General features: G+C 67.0%; 4 protein-coding genes across 4 annotated transcripts; 2 read left to right on the forward strand and 2 right to left on the reverse strand.

Annotated features, from left to right (window-relative positions):
• Nucleotides 1-1,472: 1,472 nt before the first annotated feature.
• CCDC137 (coiled-coil domain containing 137) lies at nucleotides 1,473-3,626 on the reverse strand (the record flags this gene model as incomplete). The annotated part of the gene is made up of 6 exons (XM_051635239.1): nucleotides 1,473-1,930; nucleotides 2,143-2,222; nucleotides 2,297-2,379; nucleotides 2,609-2,819; nucleotides 2,974-3,101; nucleotides 3,565-3,626. Coding segments are annotated over 6 exons (780 nt in total), but the record flags the coding sequence as incomplete, so codon positions are not given.
• A 26-nt stretch (nucleotides 3,627-3,652) lies between these two features.
• Nucleotides 3,653-4,824, forward strand: OXLD1 (oxidoreductase like domain containing 1). The gene is made up of 2 exons (XM_051634834.1): nucleotides 3,653-3,772; nucleotides 4,219-4,824. Exons 1-2 carry the CDS (start codon nucleotides 3,728-3,730, stop codon nucleotides 4,621-4,623), a joined length of 450 nt encoding a protein of 149 aa, XP_051490794.1. The 5' UTR covers nucleotides 3,653-3,727; the 3' UTR covers nucleotides 4,624-4,824.
• Nucleotides 4,825-4,921: 97 nt separating this feature from the next.
• PDE6G (phosphodiesterase 6G) lies at nucleotides 4,922-7,363 on the forward strand. Its single transcript, XM_051634835.1, has 4 exons — nucleotides 4,922-6,009; nucleotides 6,700-6,929; nucleotides 7,055-7,095; nucleotides 7,180-7,363. The coding sequence occupies exons 2-4, from the start codon at nucleotides 6,781-6,783 to the stop codon at nucleotides 7,254-7,256; spliced, it is 267 nt and encodes an 88-aa protein (XP_051490795.1). The 5' UTR covers nucleotides 4,922-6,009; nucleotides 6,700-6,780; the 3' UTR covers nucleotides 7,257-7,363.
• Nucleotides 7,364-7,554: 191 nt separating this feature from the next.
• On the reverse strand, nucleotides 7,555-9,407 carry TSPAN10 (tetraspanin 10). The gene is made up of 3 exons (XM_051635241.1): nucleotides 9,343-9,407; nucleotides 8,409-8,998; nucleotides 7,555-7,861 (listed from the first exon to the last, which is right to left on the reverse strand). The coding sequence occupies exons 1-3, from the start codon at nucleotides 9,397-9,399 to the stop codon at nucleotides 7,555-7,557; spliced, it is 954 nt and encodes a 317-aa protein (XP_051491201.1). The 5' UTR covers nucleotides 9,400-9,407.
• Between the last annotated feature and the right edge of the window lie 335 nt (nucleotides 9,408-9,742).

A 9,742-nucleotide genomic window follows, 5' to 3' on the forward strand; every position in this document is an offset into this window, starting at 1 on the left:
GGGGCCAGGAGCACAGATGGGGCCGCTGGGCTGGGACCAGCAGCCCTGGCAGCAGCACCGGAGCCTGCGGGCAGATGGGCTGCCTGGCAGGAGACGGCACAGGGCAGAGGACGTGCCAAGGTCGGAGGTGGTTTCTCCTGCTCCCCTTGCCTTTCCCGCCCGCAGTGATTTCTCCTGCCGGGCAGGAAGCCTGCGGCCGGCAGCGCCGTCAATTATTCAGAGGCTGAAATGGCTCCGTGGGGGCAGGGGGTGACCCCGGTCTCCTTGAGCCGGAGCCGGGCTGGTGGTGGTGGGGCTGCCCGGGATGGAGGCACGAGCACCGGGCACGGCCGTGGTGTCCGCACGCAGGGTGCGGGAGTTTGGCTCACATGGTGTCCCAGCCCTGCCCTTGCCAGTTGGCACGTGCCACGCTCCCGGCTGCAGGGACACGGGGACAGCCCCAGGAACTGGTTGTTGGCAGCAGGATCCAGGCGTGTCCCCCAGGGCTGCGCCGCGTCACCCGTGTTTACCTGGTGCCACCAGCAGCGAGGACGTCTCCATGCAGCACCAGGTACCAAGGTCCCCAGGGCCACTGTCCCTGCAGCGTGCCCTCTGCGCGGCCACGGGCACCAGACGGCACAGCCTGGCATGGGCTCTTTGGCAGCACCCCCAGCTGCCGTGCTCCGCCTTCCCGGCACGCAAAGAAGGAGGCTGACAGTCCTGGGGACAGCCAAGTCACCCGAAAAACAAGGTGCAGAGACTGTCTCCATTCAGCTCTGGCAGGGAACACCGCAGCACCGGCGGCTCCGCTCCCCGCGGCCGGCCCCAGCCCCTCCGGAAGGCCGGGGACCCACCGGCTGCCGCGGCCGGTCCCGCTCCAACAGGCGCCGCTTTGTGCCCGCGCCGCGGGACGGGCCCGAACAGCGCGGCCTTTGTCCGCGCCGGTGAAGCCGCCGCGCCCGCCCCGAGGGCTGTGCCGGTGCCGGCAGGAGCCCCCGGGCCCCTCCCGGGGGAGGGCATGTGCCGGGACCGGATTGTGCGGCTGCACGGGGGGAGCGTGGGTGCCGCGACGGGGCGGTAGCAGCGTCCTTGGCAGGGGGGTGGGCACCGTGACCCCGGGGACGTGGGCAGCACCGGGCTGGTGGGGACACCGAGGGCAGGGAGAGCACGGCTGCGGGACAAGGGGTCCGGCAGCGTCCCCGAGTGGTGGCCAGAGGAAGGTGAGTACTACAGGATGCTCTCTGGCTTGGTTCCCTCACTTCCAACCAGGGCCAGGCTAGGAGCCAGAGGGGTCACCCCCAAGGGTCCTGTCCCCAGCCAAGGCCAGCCCGCAGTGACAGTGCCGACGTGCCGGCGGCAGGCTGGGACTGCCATCTGCTGGGACTGCCATCTGCTGGGACTGCCATCTGCCAGCACACCACCCGGCATGCACCAGCACCGTGTCCCCTCCCAGTGCCATGCAGCTCGGGGAGGCACCACGAGCTCACACCATCAGCACTCGGAGGCACTTTTACTCCAAGCAAGTCCGTGGCACCACAGGGATCCCAGATCCAGCACCAAGCCCACAGTCCATGGCACTGCAGGGGTCCCAGCTCTGGCACCGAGGCTGCGGGGAGCCCCAAGGCTTGGCAACAGACGAGGAGGGTCAGGCCAACCATCCCACTCAAGTCCTGGGGTCCCACGCTGCCTGCACCCCTTGCTGGGACCAGGGCATCCCAGCTCCCCCAGACTGGGCTCAGCGGGGCACCCTGCATCCAGCCTGGCCCCTGGCCTGTGCCACCTCCTGCTGCTGCTGTTTGCGCCTCTGGATGTCCCTGTAGGCCTGGATGACACGGGCTCTCTCCTCCTCCACGATGCGCCGGCGCGCCATGGACACGGGTGCTGCTGGGGACACCAGGGACACCTGGCTCTGGCCCAGGCGGGATGTCAGGAGGAGCCGCTTCCGTCCAGCCTGTGGGCAGAGATGGAACAGGTCAGGGAGGATGGAAAAAGCCAGGACAGGGCTCTGAGGAAATGTCACCAGGAGGCAGAGGCCATCACTGCCCTTCCAGGCCTGATTTCCAGCCGAAGGGTGGTGAGACAAGGCATGTCCAGCCTCAACCTGCAGGTAGGTACCCAAGGCCACGAAGGTGGGGCAGGTGGAATCACCCCCCCCCAGCTCACCTGCTCAGCGGGACCCCGGCCCCGTGGCCGTGAGGTGATGGTGGGTGGCTGTGTGACCACCTCCCCGAATGCCACCGTGTCTGTGGGAGAGAAGCTGGCATCAGGCAGGAGCCCTCCCAGAACTGGGTAGTCCATCCTGCTGCACCAGACCCACCTTGGAGCAGGCTCTTCTCCAGCATGGCCTCTTTCTTCTCCTCCTTCTTCTTTCGAGCTTTTTCCAGCTTCTTATTCTGAAACCTGAAGGCCTGCATTGAGTTCCTACCCCAAACCTTCCACCCCCCCAGCAGGTCTGTGGCTCCACTCCCAGAGATCCAGCCCCACGAGAGGCCCAGAGCCCTCCACCCACACCCCTGCGCTGCCAGCCCGGCGCTGTGGCACGGGCAGAGCACCAACACGTGCCCAGAACCAGACCAGGGCACAGGCTGACCAGGTCCAGCCCCAGCCACCACCATGGCCTTGCTCTCACTCTTTTTTTCTCTTGGACTTCTCTGGTGCCATCCCCTGCTTCTCAGGCTCCCGCTGCTGCTGGTTCTTGGAGAGGAACAGCACACGCTGCACCTCCTGCTCCATGCGGTAGATGTAGGAGCGCTCCGACTCCCCCTTCCCCCTCCGGAACTTGGGCACTGGGATGTCTCCCTGTGCCTTGGGGCCCTTGGACTTGGGCTGCTGCTTCTTCTCTAGGAGAGACGGGTGACATTACTGCAGCAGTGACAAACTGGGACATCCCCCGGGGGAGCAGGATGCCCCCCTGCAGGATCCGGCTGCCTCCAGCTGCCCCGCGGCTCCTCAGCAGGCTCCAGGGAGCCCTGCTCGGCCAGCTCCGCCTCCCACCTGCCACCCGCCGCTTCCCGGGGCCGGGACGCTTCATGGCCTCGCGGCTCTTGATCAGCTCTCGCAGGCGGAACGGGATCTCCTGCTCGTCGGGGTGCTTGGGCTTCATGTTGACCACCTTCTCCTTCCTGGGAGGGAATGAACACGGTGTGAGCCCTGCCTCAAAGCACCGGGAGCCTGGCACGGCGGGACACCGGGACTCAGGCAAGGTGGGATGTGGGAGCAGCGGGACACAGCGAGCCGGGCACTGAGACCCAGGCATGGAGGGACATGAGGACCTGGCATGAGGGACACGGTGACCCCTTGATCCCGTGTGGGCCCAGGCCCCAAACCGGGAGCCTGACAGGCACGATCCCGACCGGATCCCCCCGGGCACTGACCTGCCGCGGCGCAGGGCGGCCGGTCCCCGCTCTGGTGCTGACCCCTGCCCCGGTTTCTGTCCCGGTTTCTGTCCCGGTCCCCGCCCGGGTGCCGGTCCCTGTCCCGATTTCTGTCCCGGTTTCTGTCCCGGTCCCCGCCCCGGTGCCTGTCCCGATCTCTGTCCCTGTCTGTGTCCCCGCCCCGCTCCCTGGCCCCGACCCCTGCCCGGACCCCGGCCCATGGCTCCGCACTGCCCACGCGGCCGCCACTTCCGGCTTCTCTCCGACCCGCCTCGCCCTGGCCCCGCCCCTCACTCCCTATTGGCTCCTCCCCGCCCGCCCCGGGCTGCCATTGGCTGGAGGAGCTGCCGCTCGGGCGGGGCCGCCGCGGCCGGATGTTGTTGCGGGGAGCGCGCGGCCTGGCGGGGGCGCGCCGGGGGGTGAGGGGTGGGCGAGGGGGTGCAGGGGGGAGGGAGGGGGTCCTGGGTGGCAGGCTGGGGGGCTAGGGGAGTGCTGTGGGTGGTGGGCAGCTTCGGGGAGGCAAGGGGGAGCTGGGGATGAGGCTGGGGGGGCATAAGGGGTGCTGGGGGGGGGACAGGCGGGTGCTGGGGATGAGATTGGGGGAGTTAAGGGGGTCGAGGGGGTGCTGGTGTTCTCCTGGGGGGGGGGAAGGAAGTGGTGGGGATGAGATGGGAGGGAGTAGGGGGTGTAAAGGGGGGTGGGAGTGAACTGGGGGGCGACAGGGGGGTGCTGGGGATGAGGTGGGGGGATAGAGGGGTGCTGAGGATGGGGAGCTGGGGGACAAGGGGGGTCCTGCTGGGGGGGTGATGGTGGTGGGATAGGGATACACAGGGAAAAGGGCTCCCCACCACCCGTTTCCCCCCAGACGGGCCTCAGCACAAGGTGGTGTTTCCTCAGGACCTCCCGGGTGGCACCAGCAGCCGCAGAGGGGTCCCCCCCCCCGCACCCCCACCCCACCAATATCTCCGGCCTTCGGGAACTTTCAGACACTCCAGCAAAAGCCAGCGGCACCTCGGACACCCCGGAGGGCAATGGAGGGACGGGTGCCCCCCAGGGCAAGGGGGAGGTCCCCCCGCTGCCCCCCCCACCCACCCACTGCTGCGGGACCGGCTGCCCCAACTGCGTCTGGGTGGGGTACGTGGAGGAGCTGCTGCAGCGGTGCCGGGACGGGGGGGAACAGGCCTTGGCGGCCGTGGAGCAGCACGTGGAGGATGAGAACCTGAAAATGCTCCTCAGGATGGAGATCCGGCTGCGTGCCAAGAGGGACTGATCCTCCCCTGGCTCCCAAAACCTGGTGGGTGACACCCCTGGGAGCGTCTGCTCCGAGCTGGGTGGTGGGATCCAGACTCAGCTTGTATTAAGTTATTTATTTGTGTCTGTTGAGCTCCAGGGGTAGGTCCGAGCCCCACCAGGGACCCGCATGGCATTGTGCACGGGATCCCATGTGTGTTTCAATACAGTGTCCAGGTCACGTCTTGTCTCTCCTCCGTGGTGGAACCTGCCCCTGGGGCCAGGCAGCAGCTCATGCCTGTCCTGAGCCCTGGATTTCCAGGCAGCCGGACCCTGCGCTCCCCCAGGCTGGAAAATCCCATCCAAGGGCAGGCTGGTGTGTCCCCCCCAGCCCTCCCCGCTGCTCTTGTGTCGTCCTTCTCTTCCTCAGCTGAGGTTTTTAAGCATCTTGGCCATGACCGGGTGACTGGGGCCCCCCCTTCCCACCAGTGCCATAAGCCTCTTAGGGGCTTCTCTGCCTGAAGGGCTCAAGGGGGGGTGGGCACAGGGGGTTCCAGCCCCTTCCCCAGGCAGGAGGTGCAAGCAGCGTGCTGACCCCGCACGTGGAGGCCTGGCAGCCTCCCGGCAAGGGCACTGTCACCGAGGTCACTGCCCAGCTGGGTGATCTTCCTGGTGCCTTTTCTTCCTTGGCTGCCTTTGCCTCCATCTTAAAACCCCCGTAATTTGGCCCAGCACATCCCCCCCTCTGTCCCACCTGGCTGGGCTGGGGGACTCGGGTTCTGAGCTATCAGGACCCCCACAGACGCCCCCCTCAAGAAGCCACAGAGCCCTTGAGCAGCCCTCACTAACAAAGCCCAGGCTGGAAGCAGCAATTAACACACCAGGGCCCTGCTCTTTGCTGGAGAAGGAGCTGGTTCTGCAGCCTCGGTAGGAAACACTCCCAAGATCCCTGTAATCCTATTTATCGGAGTCCAACTAATTGCAATTAGTGGCAAGGGCTGAAGTTCAATTAAAAGTGTACCAAGATGATTCCTTTTTATAATTGCTTTAGTGTTGGGATTAAGGGAAGCTTTGGAGTGATACTGCCCTGGAGGCTGTGGGGCAGGGGCTGCCCAGACCCTCTTTGCTCAGATTTTGGCCCAAAACACCCTTGGGCTCAGGCTGTGGGTCCCTGTGGGTGATCTACTGCCTGTCCTGGCACCGTCAGTCCCAGCAGCTCTAATCCAGCCCCCCCGTCCCAGTGCAGGGTGGGGGGAAGGACAGCAGATGACCCCTCCGAGAAGAAGGGACGTAAATAATCCTATTACCCCAGCGCAGGATAAATTCTCCCTCCCCCTAAAAGGCACCCGGAGCGTCTCCTGGACGGGCCCGGGGGGCACAGGGTCTCCTGGGGAGCAGCGCTGGCCTCGGGCACCGCGGCGGCTGCGTAAGTCGGGGGCTCTGCTCTGCGTGGGGTGGGACCGGGTCCTGCTGGCACCGGGGGCTTGGCGTGCTCCCTCACCCCTGCAACTGGGAGCGGGGTCTCTGTCATCTCCCTGGGCTGGGGTCTGCGCTGGTGAAGCCCCTCACACCGCTGCCGGAGCTGCCTCCTGCGCCGCGGAACTCCGGCGTCTGGCTCTTGGCGTGGCTGCCGCGCCTGGAGGAGACACGGGCATGGCTGGATGGAGCCCAGCTGCTGCCTGCTGGTGTCCGCCTCGGCTGGCGCCGCGCGCTCCAGGGCCCCCTGGGAGGGATGCCGAGGGGTCTGCAGCCTGGCCTGCCCACCGTCCCCACGGGACACCTCCCTGCTGGAGCCGCACCGATGCCAACGCCCCGTGGCACAGACAGCTCAGCACGGCGGGGGCTCCCTGGGGGTCACAGCTGCCCTGGGGTGGGGGACAAAGGCTGAAGAAACTGCCCCAAGGGGAGGCAGGGGCTCTGCTGCCCCCCCGGGACGTCATTCCCGGCCTTTGGGATAAGGGGATTAGCAGGATCCGAGCTGGGCTAAGTCAAGGTTACGGGAAGGGGGCTCGAGGCCACGGGGCTGCGGAGCAGGGCAAGGTGGGAGGGGGGCACAGGGTGCCGGTGGGTGGTGGGAGAAGCTGGTGCCTCCCCCCCAACATCTCCCCTCTGCCAGGTGTGAGGAGCCATCCCGTGCCTGCGCCGGAGCCGCAGGGATAACCGCGCCGCGGGGCAGGCTGCCGGCCCCGGCACAGCCATGAGCCTGGAGCCCCCTTCCAAGCTGGAGATCAAATCAGCCACCAGGGTGACCGGGGGACCTGCCACCCCCCGGAAAGGACCCCCCAAATTCAAGCAGAGGCAGACGAGGCAGTTCAAAAGCAAACCCCCCAAAAAGGGGGTGCAGGGGTGAGTGGGGCAGAGCCCTGGGACCCGCAGCAGGGCTCTAGGGGCTTGGGGGGGACGTGGCCATAGGTGCTAGCCTGGGGCAGGGGGGCTGGCCAGGGGTCAGGACTGATGCTCTCTCCTTGCAGATTTGGTGATGACATCCCAGGAATGGAAGGGCTGGGAACAGGTACGGGGGCCCCATGTCCCCTTTGCTGTGGGTGGGGAGCAGGGTTGGGGGGTCACACTGACACAGCCTCTCTCCTCTCCCCAGATATCACCGTCATCTGTCCCTGGGAAGCCTTCAGCCACCTGGAGCTGCACGAGCTGGCTCAGTACGGCATCATCTAGGCACGCCAGGGCCACCGCCAGCTGCCTGCTCCATAGTGCTGTGTAGGTAGAAGCCCCCTCGGCTGGGCAGAGGGGCTCAGCCTGGAAAAATGCTCATTAAAACCCTTAACGAGCATGGCAGCCTGGTGTCGTGCCACGGGGCTGGGCAGGGATGTGGGTGGAAAGTGTCTCCCTGCGGCAGACGGGACACGGACGGGGTTTCAGGCTCCCGGCGAAGGTTTATTTTGGGCTGGATCAGCACCCCCCACATCCCCAGCACTGCGGTGTCCCCCACCCCAGGGTGGCAGCCAGCACACCCTCAATCCCAGGCCCCAACGGGCACGATGTCCCCCAACACCTTCAGTGCCATGAGGGCACCAGTGGCCTCGACCAGCAGCAGGACGGCCGCGCCGGTGGCGATGCCGCCCGCCTGGGCGCGCAGCCAGGCCCCCAGCTGTGCCACGCAGCCCCCCAGGTGCACGGCGGCCCCCGCGGCCGCGTCCCCCCACCGCAGGACGCCGAAGCCGCACTGGGCGTTGGCGATGGTGCCGTTCTGCAGGGGGTCCCGGCAGCAGGAGGCCGGGACACCGCACGCCTGCGCGCCCGGAGAGCTGCAGTTGAAGTACCTGTGGGGACAGACAAGGTGTCGGGTTCATGCACCAGCCTGTGGGTGGGGACAGAATTCCTACCCGCAGTACTTCCCAGGGGGACATGGCGATGTTGGGGTGTGTCCGGAAGAGGACACAGAGGATCCAAGGGCTGCAGCAGCTCTGCAGACAGGTTGAGAAGAGGAGGCTCCAGGGAGACCTTAGAGCACCTTCCAGGGCCTGAAGGTCTCCAGGAAAACTAGGGGGGGACTTTTGGCAAGGGCAGGGAGTGATGGAATATGGGGAGATGGTTTTAAGCTGATAGAGGGCAGATTTAGGTGAGACATTAGGAAGAAATTCTTCCTTGTGAGGGTGGTGAGACCCTGGCCCAGGCTGCCCAGGGAAGCTGTGGCTGCCCCATCCCTGGCAGTGTTGAAGGGCAGGTTGGATGGGGCTTGGAGCAGCCTGGGCTGGTGGGAGGTGTCCCTGCCCATGCAGGGGGTGTGGAGCTAGAGGATCTTTAAGGTCCCTTCCAACCCAAACCAGTCTGTGATTCTGTGACCCCCCCCAGCCCCCTCCGACTCACGGGTTGGTCTCCCAGTCGCGGTAGGAGCCGAGGCCGCAGCACCGCAGGCCCCGCTGCACCTCGTCCACCAGGAAGCGCAGGTCGGGCTCCTCCTGGTAGCGCAGGAGGCAGAGGAGCAGCGCGTCCCGCAGGCCGTCCCGCAGCCGCTGCCGGGCCGCCAGCAGCAGCAGCCCCCCCAGCACCTCCATCCCGGCAAAGGCCGCCATGGCCCCCACAAAGAAGCGCAGCAGGCAGGGGCTGGAGCGCAGGGCCCCCAGGCAGCCGGCCAGGGAGACGGCGCTGGCCCCCAGCCCCACCAGCACGAAGAGCAGCATGGGGTCAGAGCCCAGCGGGGCCGGGCGGTCCTCCCGCAGCCAGCCCTTGGCCAGCAGCCCCCACAGCCCTACAGCCAGGACCAGCAGGCCCAGCAGGAGGAAGAGGAGGTTCCAGAGGAAGGCCAGGTAGCGCACACACTGGCTGAAGGTCCCTGGCTCGGGGGGGACAGAGCAACACGCCTCGGGGTCCTGCTTGGCTGCAGGAAGGTGGGTGTCCCCAGCCAGCGAGCCCTCGTCATCATCAGAGGAGCAGGGCAGCTCCACCAGCCCGGACGCCTGCAGGGACAGACAAGAAAGAGGCTTGCAGCAGACCCCCAGAAACATCCCCCTCAGCCTGTGTACCCCACAGCCCAAAGCTGTCCTAAGCTCATGAAGCCACCACACCCCCCTTTTACAAGAGCCCCACAGCCACCCCCCCCACACGTCTCCCTGCCCGTCACGGGGTCCCAGCAGACGGGGAGGAAACGGGGGCTCTCCCAGAGACCCTGCTCCTAACAGGGACCTCCAGAATCATCCCTATGGAGGGTCTCAGGGGTCTGGGGGCTGCATGGAGCCAGCACCTTGGCACCCGGGACGCGGGACAGGCTGGGGGTCCCAAGGGAGGAGACCGGGGGCATTACCTGGGGCAGCAGCCGGGTGCTCTCCCCCGGGCAGAGCCGTGCCCGGCTCAGCGCCATCCTGCTCGCAGCCGGGTGCTGGGCCAGGCAGTCACACTCCCATCATGTGAGGGGCTGTGGCTGGTGCTTAAATAAGGCTGCAGCTCCCAGCCCCCTCCTCCTCCCCCCCAGCTGGGCCCGCTCCTGCCCAGCTCCACTGCAGCCCCCACACCCCCCACAGCGTTTGTAAGGTCAGTGATGAGTGGGGGGGGCTTGGGGTGGGGGGGGGACACCAAACCCCAGCGGACCCCACATGCTGCTGCCCGGCCAGTGGGAGCCCCCTCCCCGAGCCCCGTTGCGGGGGGCACCCAGGGACCCCACGCCTGGGCCGGGCTTCGCAGCGGGGGGGCTGCATGGCGGGCGG

This window comes from Apus apus, chromosome 17 (genome assembly GCF_020740795.1).
Source record: "Apus apus isolate bApuApu2 chromosome 17, bApuApu2.pri.cur, whole genome shotgun sequence".
Taxonomy (NCBI): Eukaryota; Metazoa; Chordata; class Aves; order Apodiformes; family Apodidae; genus Apus; species Apus apus.